This window comes from Scyliorhinus canicula, chromosome 13 (assembly GCF_902713615.1).
Source record: "Scyliorhinus canicula chromosome 13, sScyCan1.1, whole genome shotgun sequence".
Taxonomy (NCBI): domain Eukaryota; kingdom Metazoa; phylum Chordata; class Chondrichthyes; order Carcharhiniformes; family Scyliorhinidae; genus Scyliorhinus; species Scyliorhinus canicula.
Window position 1 is genome coordinate 65,153,304 of NC_052158.1, and position 17,415 is coordinate 65,170,718.

Sequence of the window (17,415 nt, forward strand, 5' to 3'; positions counted from 1 at the left end):
GCTCATTGGGGTCAATGATGTGTTTGTCCTAGTTGGGCGTGATCCGGAACTCGCCATCAGAAGTGGATCGGTTGGATAGCAAACTAAATCGTTGCCAGCGCTAATCTAGATTTTAGCCTTTCCCCCTGCTTAACTGGCATGCCCAGATCTATGCCGGGCGCAATGCAGTGGTTAAACCACGCCTATAAAACTGAGCTAAGGAAAGAAATCAACCATGAAATTCCAAAAACAAGTCTAGAAAATAACATTGACACAAATAAGTTTAAAATGTTTTTATTCTTAATCCAAGAGTGTTTTGACATCATTCTCTATGCAGTGGCTACACTGGGTATTGTCAGGGCTATGAAGCAATCAGCAAACAGCCATTAGGAGAAATCAGGACACCTCGTACCAGCGCCACATCAGACCATTATGAATCCTCCCAGTTATACAGCTGTAACTCGTAAACAGGGTTTAAGTGAGTTCCAATTTCCACTGCTGTATACAAGGTGAAACACCCAGCCAAGTAATAGGGATGGAGAGAATGTATAGAATGAGTGAGTACACACATTGGAATGAGCTTCAGTACAGGATTTAGAACCTCCACTCACTTAAAATATCAATTATTGAATCAAAGAATTATAGTACCGGAGGCAGGCCATTCAGTCCATTGTTTGTGCCAGCTCTTTGAACAAGCTGTCCAAACAGCCCTGTCTTTCTCCTATTGTACATGATGTATTTCCAAGCACACATCCAATCCCCTTTTGATAACCACAATTGGATTGGTTTCCCATTTTTAAAGAGTTAAATAAAACATACGATTTACACACAGACTCCTCAAATCACATCACCCTGATCTCATCTTTCTTTGTCCCGGTGATCATCTTTGAGTTCCTCTTTCTGGAATCTACTTCCCCTGTCTGTTGACTGCCTTGTTCTCTTGCTGATCCACTGGGGATTTCCCTTTGGGAATTTTGTACTTTGTCCTTTGTGTATAGAGAAGGTTCTTGCAGAAAAGCAGCGGGATGTTTCCATTGAAGAGAAAAACTGCCAGAATTGTTGCTGTAACAAAGGGAACTGGTATCAGTTGGAGAATTAGCAATAGCATTGTGGGTACCTTTGGGAATGGTTTGCCTCAGAAATAATCACAAAGAGCTTGTCAAGCTGACCAATTGTCTGCAATGACTTGCGATATTCATTATCCACGAGAAATCCATCAATCTAAATCTCAAATATCGACAATTGCGGGATGCGATGGCACAGTGGTATTGTTGTTGGACTGGTAATCCAGTGACCCGGGATAATACTCTGAGGACCTGGGTCCGAATCCCATCACAGCAGATGGTGACATTTGAATCTAATAAAAATCTGAATAAGTCAGCAAAGGTTGAATGATGACCACAAACCATTGTCGATTGTTGTAAATTCCCACCTGATTCACACATGTCCGTTAGGGGAGGAAATCCTCACCTGCTCTGGTCGACATGTGACTCGGAAGTGGCCTAGCTTTCAGGGGCAAATAGGGTTGGGCAACAAATGCTGGCCATGCCAGCGAAGCCCACATCCCGTGAAAGGATAAGAAAAAGATGCATTTCCTTGTGAATCAGTATTCCCCATTAATCTATCCCAAACAATAAACACTTAAAATAATTTTTATGCTTTCTCTGACTATATAGAATTTACAGTACTTCTACTCTCGGATAGATTTCTTCGTGGTGAGTAGGGGACTGATTCCGAGAGTGGAGGAGGCCGAGTATTCGGCCATTGCAATCTCCGACCACGCTCCGCATTGGATAGAGTTGGAGATGGGGTTGGTGCGGGACCAACGTCCGTTGTGGCGGTTGGATATGGGGTTGTTGGCGGAGGAGGAGGTGTGTAGGAGGGTCCGGGCAAGTATTGAGGGGTACCTTGAGGTGAATGATACGGGGGAGGTTCAGGTGGGGATGGTCTGGGAAGCCCTGAAGGCAGTAATTCGTGGGGAGCTGATATCCATCCGGGCATACAGGGAGAGGAGCGAGAGAAGTGAGAGGGATAGACTGGTGGGAAAGATGCTGGAGGTGGACAGGAGGTATGCAGAGGCACCAGAGGAGGGACTGTTGGGGGAGAGGCGCAGCCTGCAGGCTAAATTTGATTTGCTGACCACTAGAAAGGCGGAGGCACAGTGGAGGAAGGTACAAGGGGCAGTGTACGAACATGGTGAAAAGGCGAGTAGGATGCTGGCTCATCAGCTCCGTAAGCGGGATGTGGCTAAGGAGATTGCTGGAGTGAGAGACAAGAGTGGGAATGTGGTGCGGAAGGGGGTAGAGGTGAATGAGGTCTTCAAGGACTTTTACGGGGAACTGTACCGGTCGGTGCCAACGGGGGAGAGGAGGGGAATGGAGAGGTTCCTTGACAGGCTTTCTTTCCCGAAGGTGCAGGAGGAGAAGGTGGAGGGGCTGGGTGCGCCGATTGAGCTGGAGGAGCTAGTTAAGGGGATCGGGCAGATGCAGTCAGGGAAGGCACCGGGGCCGGATGGGTTCCCGGTGGAATTTTATAAAAAGTTTGTGGACCTAGTGGGCCCCTTGCTGGTGCGGACACTCAACGAAGCGTGGGAAGGGGGGACTTTGCCCCCGACGATGTCCCGGGCGCTGATCGCATTAATTTTAAAGAAGGACAAGGACCCCCAGCAGTGTGGTTCATACAGGCCCATATCTCTCCTCAACGTGGATGCTAAGGTGCTGGCAAAAATCCTGGCCACCAGGATAGAGGACTGTGTGCCAGGGGTTGTGCACGAGGACCAGACAGGTTTTGAGAAGGGAAGGCAGCTGAACACGAATGTGCGGAGATTGCTGAATGTCATTATGATGCCGGCGATTGAGGGGGAGGCAGAGATAGTGGTGGCGCTGGATGCGGAGAAGGCCTTCGATAGAGTGGAGTGGGGGTACCTATGGGAGGTGTTGGGGAGGTTTGGATTTTGTGAAGGGTTCATTAGATGGGTAAGGCTGCTTATGAGGCCCCGATGGCGTGCGTGGCCACAAATAGGAGGAGGTCGGAGTACTTCCGGCTTTACCGAGGGACCAGGCAGGGTTGCCCCCTGTCCCCCTTGTTGTTTGCACTGGCAATCGAGCCGCTGGCGATGGCGTTGAGAGATTCAGAGAGGTGGAGAGGCTTGGTGCGAGGTGGAGAGGAACATAGGGTGTCGTTGTATGCCGACGACCTGTTACTGTATGTGGCGGACCCGGTGGGAGGGATGCCGGGAGTGATGGAGTTGCTAGCCGAGTTTGGGTCCTTTTCAGGTTATAAATGAAACTTAGGCAAGAGCGAGGTGTTTGTGGTGCACCCTGGAGACCAGGAGGAAGGAATTGGTAGGCTCCCGCTTAGGCGGGCAGGGGAGAGCTTTAGGTACCTGGGGGTGCAGGTGGCCAGGGACTGGGGAAATCTTCACAAGCATAACTTCACCAGACTGGTAGATCAGATGGAGGAGGAGTTCAGGAGGTGGGACATGCTGCCATTGTCGTTGGCGGGGAGGGTACAGTCTGTCAAAATGACGGTGCTTCCGAGGTTCTTGTTCCTTTTTCAGTGCCTGCCCATATTTATCCCCAGGGCCTTCTTTAGGAGAGTGACCAGCAGTATTCTGAGCTTTGTGTGGGCACATGGGACTCCGAGAGTGAGGAGGGTGTTCCTGGAGCGAGGAAGGGATAGAGGCGGGCTGGCGCTGCCCAACCTTCTGGGGTACTATTGGGCAGCCAATGTGTCAATGGTGCATAAATGGGTGATGGAGGGGGGAGGGGCGGCGTGGAAAAGAATGGAGATGGCGTCATGTAGAGGTACGAGCCTGGGTGCCATGGTAACGGCACCGTTGCCGCTCTCCCCTAAGAGGTTTACCACGAGCCCGGTGGTGGCGGCGACCCTAAGAATCTGGGGACAGTGGAGACGGCATCGGGGGGAAACAGGGGGCTCGATGGAGGCTCCACTGGGTGGCAACCATCGGTTCATCCCGGGGAACACGGATGGGGGATTCAGGGGGTGGCAAAGGGCGGGCATCAGCAAATTGAGGGACCTGTTTATTGGCGGGAGGTTTGCGGGCCTGGGGGAACTGGAAGATAAATTTGGCCTTCCCCAAGGGAACATGTTCAGATACCTGCAGGTAAAGGCGTTTGCTAGGCGACAGGTAGAGGGATTCCCTTTGCTGCCCTCGCAGGGGACGATGGACAGAGTGCCTTCGGGGGTGTGGGTAGGAGAGGGGAAGGTGTCTGACATCTATAAGGTAATGCAGGAGGTGGAGGAGTCGTCAGTGGAGGAGCTGAAGGCTAAATGGGAGGAGGAACTCGGGGAGCAGATAGAGGACGGGACTTGGGCGGAGGCCTTGGAGAGAGTCAACTCTTCCTCCTCATGCGCGAGGCTTAGTCTCATCCAATTTAAGGTGCTGCACCGGGCCCACATGTCCGGGACTAGGATGAGTAGGTTCTTTGGGGGTGAGGACAGGTGCACCAGATGTTCAGGGAGTCCTGCGAACCACGTCCATATGTTCTGGGCATGCCCAGCACTGGAAGAATTCTGGAAGTGGGGGGCGGGGACGGTGTCGAGGGTGGTTAGATCCAGGGTCAAACCAGGGTGGGGACTCGCGATTTTTGGAGTTGCGGTAGAGCCGGGAGTGCAGGAGGCGAAAGAGGCCGGTGTGCTGGCCTTTGCGTCCCTAGTAGCCCGGCGAAGGATTCTGTTACAATGGAAGGATGCAAGGCCCCCAAGCGTAGAGACCTGGATCAGTGACATGGCGGGATTTATAAAATTGGAAAAGGTTAAATTTGCCCTGAGAGGATCAATACAAGGGTTCTATAAACGATGGCAGCCTTTTCTGGACTTCCTGGCTCAGAGATAGGTAACTTGGTCAATAGCAGCAGCAACCCAGGGGGCCGGGGGGGAGGGGGGGAGGGGGGGTGGGGTGCATTATTGTAGTGTTTATTCTGTAACTTTATAGTGTGTTAATTTGCGTTGTTGTTAAAATGCTGGGTTGTTCATGGGGATGGGGCGAATGTATATGACTGTTAATATTATTGTTATTTTCGGTATTTTACTAAGGTGCGTCAATGTTGTATAAAATCAAAATTTTTCAATAAAAAATATTTTTTTAAAAAGTACAGAAGGAGGCCATTCGGCCCATCGAGTCTGCACCGGCTCTTGGAAAGAGCACCCTACCCAAGGTCCACACCTCCACCCTATCCCCATAACCCAGTAACCCCACCTAACACTAAGGGCAATTTTGGACACTAAGGGCAATTTATCATGGCCAATCCACCTAACCTGCACATCTTTGGACTGTGGGAGGAAACCGGAGCACCCGGAGGAAACCCACGCACACACGGGGAGGATGTGCAGACTCCGCACAGACAGTGACCCAAGCCGGAATCGAACCTGGGACCCTGGAGCTGTGAAGCAATTGTGCTATCCACAATGCTACCGTGCTGCTCTTTATCTTCCCCTCTCCTGAAGGTGTCGACCACCTGGTGGCACAGATCTGAGGTAGCCAGGCAATCTAAGTGCCCATTGGTCATGTCTTGTCTGGACATTGAGGCCAATTGTAACGTCATTCCCATTATTCCAGCAGAGAACAGCAAACACAACATAGGTCAAAGATTAACCCAGCCTGCAATAACCAGCAGAATGGTAAAGTGGTGTAATTTTAAATGCGTCTCTGCAGGGATTTAAAAGACCCAATTTTTGGGAAGGTGTAAAAACTGCACAATATTAAAATCATCAAGCATCATACAAACCGATAGTCCAGATGAAATTACCATAATGAACACAGCATTGACAAGATGAATTATAGTACTGAGCCCCTCAAGGGGTTTGCTGTTGCTCCTCAGGAGATTTACTGCTACTTACCAAGGAATGGACTGAGCCAGAAGACGACCATGTATTCTGACAGTGTGTTTCCAGAACATTGGAATGTGGCTGAGAAAGCAAGTGCTGGGTTAAAGAGACCTGTGGTGTATGGGCCCGCTGTGGGGGAGACCAAAGTAACAGATTAGACACTTGGAATGGCTATAAATTCAATTCTGTTACTCGGTTCATCGTCGGACATTGTCAACATTGCAAGTCAATAGATCAAACTCCAGGGAATCTCCAACAACCATAACAATATGCCATTAGCCCTTTATCTGTAACCAAGTAAGTGGTTGGAATGAATGATTATCACATATTTTATGACACCTTAATCACAGATTTAAGAGACATACTGCCTATATGTATTTTAAACCAGGATTTTTAATAATATATTTCATATTTGTGGCAGTGATAATAACAGTTAGTTATATATCCCACACACAACCAATTTCACTGGTTTATACCACATCGCAGATGCAGAGGGATACTTGAAGCACTGAAAATTTGAAATAAAAGTAAAAATTATGAAAACAGTGGCAGCAGCATCTACAAAAGGAAAATACATGTTAATATCCAATAATAATAAATGAGCACAGTACATCTCCTCATCCTCTACCAACTGAAAGACACATAATAATAATGTTGGTAATGGCTAAGGTGAGGTACAGTAATTAACTCCTTCAATTTATTCTCAATAGTCCCAGGCGTGGCTTGAGGGAAACTGAAAACCCCTTAATGACTGTGATGAATGTAAGAAATTAACAGAACAAAGATCAAAACAAATTACAGCACAGGTCCTTCGGCCCTCCAAGCCTGTACCGACCATGCTGCCTGTCGGAACCAAAACCCCCTATCCTTCCGGGGACCATATCCCTCTACTCCCATCCTATTCATGTATTTGTCAAGATACCCCTTCAAAGTAACTATCGTATCTGCTTCCACTACTTCCCCCGGCAGCGGGTTCCAGGCTCCCATCACACTCTGTGCAAAAAACGTGCCTTATACATCTCCTTTAAACCTTGCCCTTCGCACCTTAAACCTATGCCCCTTAGTAATTGACTCTTCCACCCTGGGAAAAAGTTTCTGACTATCCACTCTGTCCCTGCCCCTCATACATTATACTTCGTATTTGTGACAGTAATATTGTTAAAAATGCTAGTTTAAAATACATGCAGATAGTCTGCCTGCTAAAGAGGTAATTAAGGGGTCATAAAAGAATAAGGTAATTATTCATTCCAAACACTTACCTGGTTACAGATAAAGGTATATTGTTATGATTGCTGGAGATTTCTTGGATGTAGATAACATATTGGGGTTTGTATTTAGTCCAGCGAAGCAGGTCATGGAGCTGGTGGGATGTAGATGTTGTAATTAAAGGGAGGAGCCAGGTATGTCTTTAGTTGGCTGTCTGTTATAAGATTTTAATTTGAACAGCAGTTTGCCATTGGATTTGACAAGACAGAAGTATACTTGATTTGCTCTTGAAAGGACTTCTCTCGAAACATCTCTCCACAGCTAAGCAAGTACCTGTTTTGTTAACTTTATTTATAAGTGGCATTTGAACTGTATTGGGTTGCATAATTGGAATCAATAACAGGTGTGGATAGTAAGTTCAAGTTTTTAAATTGTATTTTATTTAAGAACTGCTTAACTGATAGTTGTAAGGCTATTTCTTTGATGTTAATGTGGATGATTCTGTGTTTAAATTATTTATTTTAACATAAAATATAACTATTGGACAGAGTCATCACTGCTGGGATGAAGTATCCTTTCCTCAGTTTTATAAATATAAAAATTGTTTGAGGTTCTTGTCCGGTTTCCTAACAAAGGTTGGACCCTGACCTGGCATCCTAACATGGAGAACTTTGGGAACTGGCTGCCCTCTGAAGCCTGCTACACTGAGCCAACATCATGTCTCAAATTATTCGTCAGAATAGATCCTACCTGGGCAGCACAGTGGTGCAGTGGTAGCACTGCAGTCTCACGGCGCCGAGATCCCAGCATCGATCCTGGCTCTGGGTCACTGTCCATGTGGAGTTTGCACATTCTCCCCATGTTTGCGTGGGTTTCGCCCCCACAACCCAAAGATGTGCAAGGTGGGTGGATTGAAATGCTAAATTGCCCCATAATTGGAAAAAATGAATTGGATATTCTAAATTTATATTTTTTTAAAAAGAATAGATCCTATCATGGACATGGTGAGTGCTCCTGTATATATTGTGTAGATCGCGGGAGGTAGTTCACAGTGACTCAGAGGATATGCTGTTGCAAGGAAACAGTACTGGAGTGTGGAAGTGAGAAAGATTGAAGAGAAACATTTCCTCTTTAATAATAGTAATCTTTATTGTCACAAGTAGGCTTACCCTGCAATAAAGTTACTGTGAAATGCCCCTAGTCGCCACATTCCGGCGCCTGTTCGGGTACACAGAGGGAGAATTCAGAATGTCCAGATTGCCGAAAAGCACGTCTTGCGAGACTTGTGGGAGGAAACCAGAGCACCCGGAAGAAACCCACGCAGATACAGGGAGAACGTGCAGACTCTACACAGACAGTGACCCAGCAGGGAATCGAACCTGGGACCTTGGCACTGTGAAGCCACTGTGCTGTTGGAATGATATTTCTACGAGTTTTTTTTGCTTAAAGACTATTAAAGTTAATTCCCTTTGGAACACGTATTGTTTGCTCACAAAAGATTGATAAATAACTGTATTCTCCTCACTAACACCAATTATACAAAATAAAATCTCATTGGGGAAAGCAACTGGTTGTATATTTGGAATTTTTCTTGCGGCCAACACCAAAGAACATTTTTGTAACTAAGCCCTTGCTAATTACAACTACAGTATGTCATTACCTGCTTAATGTCTGGTTAATTACAGTAGCTGACAGGGTCTGGAAGAAATCCTTTGCACTCTTAGTTTATTGGACACATAACAATCTACATTTATGTCGACCAAGATATTGCAAAGTGTCCACATGATGATTTACAAGCGTTAGCAAAGAAAATTTGAAACCGAACCACATACGATGATGTTAGCATCATTGATCAAAAGCTGATCAGAGTTTGAGGGAGTTCTTGAAAGGGGGGGGGGGGGGGGGGGAGGGGAAGGGGGGGTGGGGGAGAGAGAGGCAGAAAGATTTAGGAGAGCATTTCAGAGTTTATGACTGGGAGCTGAAGACAGGGCTATCAATGGTGATTGTAAGAAACCTGTTCCACCATTTGATAAATCATGGTTGATCTGATTGTGAAATAGCTCCACTTTCCTGCCCGTCTCCCAGAACACTCAACTCCCTTGTAGATCAGAAATTTGGACATTCTGAATCCTCCCTCAGTGTACCCGAACAGGCGACTAGGGGCTTTTCACAGTAACTTCATTGCAGTGTTAATGTAAGCTTACTTGTGACAATAAAGAATATTATTCTTATTAAATCTGTCTAACTCAGTTTCGAATAAAACAATATCCCATCCCCCACTGCTCTCTGGAGACGAGAATTCCAAACACCAATGATCCTCAGAAGAAATTCCCCCTTCACCTTAAATGGAAAACCCCTTATTTATAAACTGTGCCCCTGAGGTCAGGTTTGCCCCCATGGGTAGGAGCATCCTCTCAGCATCTACACAGTCAAGTCCCCTCAGAATCTCCAGTCAATGTCCCCTCCGAATCGTATATTTTAAAAATTCAATTTACAGGCTGTGGACAGCACTGGCTAGGTCATCCCTAATTGCCCTTCAGAAGGTGGAGCTGTTGCCTTGAATCGCTGCAGTCCTTGAGGTGTAGGTACATGCACAGTGCGGTTAGGGAGGGAGTTCCAAGGTTCTGACTCTGACGGTGAAGGAATGGTGGTATATTTCCATGTCAGGATGGTGAGTGAACCTCGGAGGGAACCTCCAGGTGGTGGGCCTCCCAGGTATCTGCTGATCCCCTGTCCTTCTAGTTGGTCGTGCTCATGAGTTTGGAAGGTGCTCTGTAAGGAGCCTTAGTGAGTTCCTACAGTGCATCTTGTAAATGGTACACACGGCTACCACTGTTCATCGGTAGTGGAGGAAGTGAATGTTCGTGGAAGGGATAGCAATCAAGTACGCTGCTTTGTCCTGGATGGTGTCGAGCTTCATGAGTGTTGGAGCTGCACTCATCCAGGCAAGTGGAGAGTATTCCATTATACTCCTTACTTGTGCCTTGTAGATGGTGGCGGGCTTTGGGGAGTCAGAAAGTGAGTTACTAGCCGCAGGATCCCTAGCCTCTGACCTGCCCTTGTAGCCACAGTATTAATACGGCTAGTCCAGTTCAGTTTCTGATCAATGGTAACCAACAGGATGTTGATAGTGGGGGATCCAGGATCTAGGGCGCAGGAGATGTCACCAGCAAAGCACTGAGGCAAACACAGCTAGACCGCAGTGGTGACGGCCGTGGCTGAGTGCCTCAGCAGAACGTCTGACTCCCTGGGGGAATGCTATCCAGTACCAGGCTGACCTTGATGAGGTTCTGAGGGACATGTCCCGCTTTCAGAATGGAATGGCTGAGGCACTGCCATCTTGTCCCAGTCACAGGTGGGCATTGCGGAAGTGCTGCAGAGCATGGCCCAGTCACTGAGGAGCATCGCTGAGGGCATCGACATGATGGTGCACATGCCGGTGATCCACCAGGACTGGCAGAGCATGATGGTGCATGAACGGGGCTCGAACTAGCTATCCCCTGCCCCTCTGCCAAGCCTACGAGCAGCACCACTGGGGCCTGTTCTGTGGGGCCCAAAATACAGTCCATAGCTTTCAATATCTGTATGGCATTGGGAGAGGGTGTTAGGCTGACAAACAGCGGTGGCACCCCCACCCCCCGGGACCCTCCATTCCCCCATTGATCCCCCCACTCCCCTATGCACAAAACGTCCGGAGCACCGTGCCCACACACTCCCGGCCACAGTGGGACCACCTCACTGGACCCCAGACATCCACATCTGGACTGGGTGCTGATCCCCTCCCCGTTGCACTCACCCACCCTCTGGCTGTGGATATGCCCCGGAGCTGTGTTCCAAGCCCTGGGGATTTGGATGTTGGCTGCTGCGTGTGTGGTGTTGCCTCCCACAGTGTTCAGGCACAATATCCAGGCATCATGATCTGATTGGGATGCTAGGTAATGATTTCCAGATACTACATGGCCCTCCCACCCACAGGATTCCACTTGGGTTGTGTGAAGTGCTGACTAAACCACAATTGTCAATTCCCTATTAGCAATAGCTTTCAGCCACATAGCAAGAGGTCTAGGCGGTCGATGGGGGTTATGGATGGTGGGGCAGATGGGCAGGGACAAGGGTCACCCCCAGAATGGATACCCCGCAGCATCTGTGTCCCCTCCCCACCGCAAGGTGGCCCATCCCCTGCTGACAGTCCCCCACTCCCCGTTGAGCACTGGGGCTGCAAGCCCAGTGCCGCCGGGCTCTTTGCCTGTGAGCAAAGATGGCTACTCATCTCCTCGGCTCCCTTCAGAACCCTTCTGCCAGGTTCACGTTTTTAAAAAGGAGTACTAATCAGCGCTAGTGTGACCACTTGCTGGGGAAGCTGCTGAATCTTCGGAAGCCTTTGGATATGAGGCTGCTCCTGTTAATTGAGTGAAAATAAGGCTTAAGTGGTGATAATTGGTTTCTCGCCACACTATGGTGAGATCCCGATTTTGCCTAGGGGAGCGGGCTAGTTTCATCGCAAACTGTTTGCCGCCTGGCGCGGTTATAATTTTTGGCCTCTCCCGCTCAGGCTGGTTTAGTTCAGTGGGCTAGACAGCTGGCTTGTGATGCAGAACAAGGCCAGCAGCGTGGGTTCAATTCCCGTACCAGCTAACCCGAACAGGCGCCGGAATGTGGCGACTAGGGGCTTTTCACAGTAACTTCATACTTGTGACAATAAAAGATTATTATTATTATTCACCAGCCTCGTTTCGCTCTAGCAAGAGCTTAACAAGGCCGGAGAATTGCACCCTATATCATGCTATGGTCACTCTACCTAGAAGACCTTCTATTCAGAGGTCATTAATTAATCCTGTGTCCTTGCAGGCTGGCAACGCCAAGTGCCCAGGTGCCAGGTCAGGGCCTGAAGGAGACTATGCCCATGAAAGGGGGTAAGGGAGGTAAGAAGAATGGGGGGGGGGGGGTGAAGGGGGCTCATAAAGGTTAGGGGGGGATGAAAGGGAGATCCTGAAGTGGGGTGGGGCCCCATAAGTTGGGCCTTCAGCAGCCCCATAGCAGGGGTGCCCTCATTTGGGGGGGTAATACCCATGTCTTCAGGGGGTGGCATTGCCCATGGGTGGGGACTGTAGGGGACCTTCAAGCTTAGATTTCGGGGCACCCTTTCAAAATGGCGTCCCGATGTCGGAGGAGCTGGTGTCGCTGGTGGGTTCAGCTCCCCATTGCTGAAACATTTTTGAAGTGTGGGCTGGAGTGGTGAGAAACTCCCCAAGGCTAAGAAAAATGACTACGTGTGATTGGAACCAGTGTGGATCTCATCTCACCCAAAATGCCGGCGGGAAACACCCCACCAGCTGGCCCAAAATGACACCTCAAAATTGTTTTGGTTGAATCGTGCCCCATGTCTCTATAATAGCTATCATATCATACTCATTTATTTCTATTTGCATTCAGATAAAGAACTTCTTTATTTTTTTAAACTTTAATCTTTTTATTGTTCTGCCTACTCTGGCCTAATTTAATGGTGCCCTCTTACATTGGCGTAAGGCTCTGTCCCTTCCTGTCACCTGCTGGGTTACCATTACCCATATCACTCCCATCTACCATTGCCTTGTCCTAGTCTTTCCAGATCTCCCCTCATATTAAACAAGGTAGTTGGAGGAGAGGGTTGAAGTCTTTTCCACCATCCTAATTATATGATTTGCCAGAATTCCAGTTATCCCAATGGTACAGCTTCCTCTTTCCCCAGTACTGGTGACAATTCCTCATGAATTAAAACCTTGGTTGGACCGGCCATCCCCCTGGGTCGGACCGGCCTTCCCGCTGGGTCGGACCGGCCATCACCCTGGGTCGGACCGGCCATCCCCCTGGGTCGGACCGGCCTTCCCCCCCGGGTCGGACCGGCCATCCCCCCGGGTCGGACCGGCCATCCCCCCGGGTCGGACCGGCCATCCCCCCGGGTCGGACCGGCCATCCCCCCGGGTCGGACCGGCCTTCCCCCCGGGTCGGACCGGCCATCCCCCTGGGTCGGACCGGCGATCCCCCTGGGTCGGACCGGCCATCCCCCCGGGTCGGGCCGGCCATCCCCCCTGGGTCGGACCGGCATCCCCCTGGGTCGGACCGGCCATCCCCCCTGGGTCGGACCGGCCATCCCCCCTGGGTCGACCGGCCATCCCCCTGGGTCGGACCGGCCATCCCCCTGGGTCGGACCGGCCATCCCCCTGGGTCGGACCGGCCATCCCCCTGGGTCGGACCGGCCATCCCCCTGGGTCGGACCGGCCATCTCCCTGGGTCGAACCGGCTATCACCCTGGGTTGGACTGATGTCCACCAGCTCCCACATTCTACAGCTGAAAAACCTCACCTACCCAGTCATCCTTATTGTGTTTAACGTAACTGAGTTCAAAAAAATCATTCAGCTGTTGCCTGTAGTTATACCAAGTAGTTTAACTAGTTTAAGTATAAATTTAATGCGATATTTGTATCTTCCCAGCACCGGTTTAAACTATTGCCCATGTTTGGAGGAATACATTTTTAAACTCACCAACTGGATCCCTACCTGCTCATCTAACAAAAGCCTTGAAGTTGAAAAAGCAACAAATTCCCAAGTTAGTGATTGTACCTTGTTGCACCCGGGTCTCTCATCACATTTTGTGCTCCCACACAGTGGAGAGATTAAAACTGGGGAGGCTCAAGGAGGTCAGAATTGGAGGAGCGCCGTAAGGCTGAAGGAGATTGCGGAGATAGTGAAGGGAGAGGGCAGGGAGGAATTGGAAAATACGAAAGAGAATTTTAAAATTCAGGCATTGCTCAGTGCAGGCTAGCAAGCACAAGGGAGATGGATGAGCAGGACAGATGAATAAGGACAGGGGAAAAGCTTTTAAAATGACCTCAATTTGGGGGACGCGGAACTTGAGAGTTTAGCCGGGAGTGCCTTGGAATGCTCAGGTCCAGAGGTAACAAAGGCATCAAAGAAGGTTTCAGCAGCAGAGGGGCTGAGGTTTGGGTGAAGTCAGGCAATGCTATGAAATATACAATGCAATGAGTTTTCTGAGACTTGTCCTAATAATGCATTTTTCTTTACCAGATATAAAAAATATTGAAGGGATGTGGGTGGGGGGCTGAGGCAGTTGGGTAATGAGTCGTCTTGCTTGCCAATTGGCTTAGGTGGGGCGTCGGGGGCAAATTATGTGATGAAACCTCCAGGAATAGGTTTAATTCTAGTTAGAGAGGGGATTGCCCTCTCCCAATCATACCATCTTGGATCTCACTCTTTCCCTCCAGCACCCTCACCCCTCCTACCACTCATAGGAATGCAGGCCTCCTAAAAAAAGAACAAAGGTATACATTTCGGACAGCATCCCGATCGATGGAAGTAAACCCAATCCTGACATCTCCTCTGTGCTTCCATTCCTCATCTTCCAACTCACTGAGTAATTTGATAGGCGATTGTACATTAAATTGCTTTGAGAAACATCTCACAATGAACTGTGGAATGGAGACTCACCTATGTGCACCAAGACAGTGATGGCGAGGGCTTTGGACAGCAACCTGGATCCAAACGCTGCTCCCTCTAACCTCATCACAACCAGGTGGAAAAGGAAGGTGCAAGCTGCTTCAACAGAGGCCCCTTGGCTGACAGATGTCTGGATGGCCGAGCTGCAGTCTCTCGCCATCATGTTCTGGATCAGATGGAACTCAGTCAACTCCCAGGACCAGTATACTTTGGCGACTACATTGGCCAAATGCGTCCCCACGAACTGGGCCAAGATCTTCAGTGTGCTGGCCACCACAGAAGAGTTGGCGCGGAGCAGTTGCTGAACGGTGACCAGCGGATTGGCCTCAGCACCATCAAACGTGGCTTCGTGAATCAGAAAGAGGAGGAAGAATAGGGTCATTACCACATCCATTCCAAAGCCGCCTCCCCAGGGCCCGATGATAACCAACATCCTGAGCTCAAACCAGCAGGCAGCCAGCTGGAAGCAGGAGACCAGCTCCACCACCAAGTTGGAATAGATCTGAAGGGGCAAAAGCTTTTTGGAAACCCTCCTGATCACCTCGCATAAAGCCACCATGGCAAAGAAATACCCAAAGGAGATGTTGAGCCCAGCCATAATTTGCTCAAGACGTGAATCAGTGTGGCTCCAAACACCTCGTCACTCTTAAAAACAGATGATATTGTAATGTGTACATTCAACATGAACTCAAGGACACTACGCATAAATAACACGTACACAAAGCAGAACCAAGCAAGAGCTGGTCAATTATCAACTTGAACCCAGCCCCAACTAAGTGCATCTAACTGCAAGCATAAGAGGGTTTTCTTTCACCCCCCGGGGTAATTTTGTCCTTAAAAAAAAAAACATCGAGATCCTACCATTTACAAATTATATTGAAATATTCATCCAGGAACAGACAGCTCCAGGATATTAATGGGGCTACAGGAAATGTAACACAATGGGACTGAGAAAGGGGGTAGGGATTGAAAATGAGGGTGTCCTAATGCACTTGGAAAGGAGGAAAGTGTGCAATGGCAGAACTTGCATGCTCATAGCTCTTTTGATGCAGGAGATAACTCCAGGGGAAGGGAAGAAAACCCTCTTACTCTTACAAAAGCAAAATTATGCTGGATATGTGAAATAAATTCAGCCCCACTGGCAGTAGCTATGAAAAGAGAGAGAGATAAGCATTCAGGTTAAAAGAGTGCAAGAGACCCGGGGCAGAATGGGAATGGGCAATTGCTTTGCAGAATACTTCCATTCAGTCTGCGTGTGACACCAGACTTCAGATCGTTTGTCCAATGTCCACTCTGACCTCGCTGTCCTCAGTCTGCTATCTGTCCAACGCCCACTCTGACCTCGCTGTCCAGTCTGCTATCTGTCCAACGCCCACTCTGACCTCGCTGTCCTCAGTCTGCTATCTGTCCAACGCCCACTCTGACCTCGCTGTCCTCAGTCTGCTATCTGTCCAACGCCCACTCTGACCTCGCTGTCCTCAGTCTGCTATCTGTCCAACGCCCACTCTGACCTCGCTGTCCTCAGTCTGCTATCTGTCCAACGCCCACTCTGACCTCGCTGTCCTCAGTCTGTCCAACGCCCACTCTGACCTCGCTGTCCTCAGTCTGCTGTTTGTCCAACGCCCACTCTGACCTCGCTGTCCTCAGTCTGCTATCTGTCCAACGCCCACTCTGACCTCGCTGTCCTCAGTCTGCTATCTGTCCAACGCCCACTCTGACCTCGCTGTCCTCAGTCTGCTATCTGTCCAACGCCCACTCTGACCTCGCTGTCCTCAGTCTGCTGTTTGTCCAACGCCCACTCTGACCTCGCTGTCCTCAGTCTGCTATCTGTCCAACGCCCACTCTGACCTCGCTGTCCTCAGTCTGCTATCTGTCCAACGCCCACTCTGACCTCGCTGTCCTCAGTCTGCTGTTTGTCCAACGCCCACTCTGACCTCGCTGTCCTCAGTCTGCTATCTGTCCAATGCCCACTCTGACCTCGCTGTCCTCAGTCTGCTATCTGTCCAACGCCCACTCTGACCTCGCTGTCCTCAGTCTGCTATCTGTCCAACGCCCACTCTGACCTCGCTGTCCTCAGTCTGCTGAATTGTTTCAATGAACCTCATGGGTTTACAGCTTTCCAGATTCAAAATTGAATTAAATAACTTCACAACTACTGCTCCCTATTTCTTTTGCCAGGCACCTGCTGTTAATGATTCCATTTACACCTCAGCTCAAGGCATCTATTGTTTCTTTACTTGACGTCTTGCCACTATTTTTATCTTGACCCATCATCCCTTTTGTCAGTTAATCTCCCGGTACGATCACAGACTTTCCCCATTCCCCCGTTCACTGCCCATGTACTTCCTTAAAACCTGTCACATCTCTAACTTTCCCAAGTTTTGTGGAAAGTCATTCATGTGAAAATGTTAACTTCATTTCTCCCTGTACAGATGCTACCTGGCCTGAGTATTTACAGCATTTTCTGTTTTTATTTAAGGAGACAAAGGTGGTCAAAATATAGGTTTTAAGGAAGGCAAGAGAGACACAGTAGAGGTTAGGGAAGGGGATTTCCGAGCTTAGGTCCTCGACAGCTGAAGATTGCAAATGATGATGTGGAAAGAGGAAGATAGTAAATAAGAGAAGCCACAAAAGCCAATGGGAAATACTGGTGCACCAGCGCGATGTGGAAGATGTACAAGGGTCTGTTGCAGATACCTATTTGGTTTTGTTGCTCATTTAAGGGAGACCATACTTTTACTGGAGCACGCTGGCAGTGCCCTAGAAGTACTTCCACAGCCCAGGGGTGTTATAGTCGCATCCTTGAAACCCAGAATGACTACCTTGTGGCATTGGCATAAGCATTTCTTCATCCCCCTCCAATGATGTGCCAGGCAAACAGCTGGT

At 49.0% G+C, this 17,415-nt stretch overlaps 1 protein-coding gene across 1 annotated transcript; it reads right to left on the minus strand.

Annotated features, from left to right (window-relative positions):
• Positions 1-257: 257 nt before the first annotated feature.
• aqp12 (aquaporin 12) lies at positions 258-15,127 on the minus strand. The gene is made up of 3 exons (XM_038816463.1): positions 14,521-15,127; positions 5,842-5,958; positions 258-1,041 (listed from the first exon to the last, which is right to left on the minus strand). The coding sequence occupies exons 1-3, from the start codon at positions 15,125-15,127 to the stop codon at positions 887-889; spliced, it is 879 nt and encodes a 292-aa protein (XP_038672391.1). The 3' UTR covers positions 258-886.
• Positions 15,128-17,415: the final 2,288 nt, after the last annotated feature.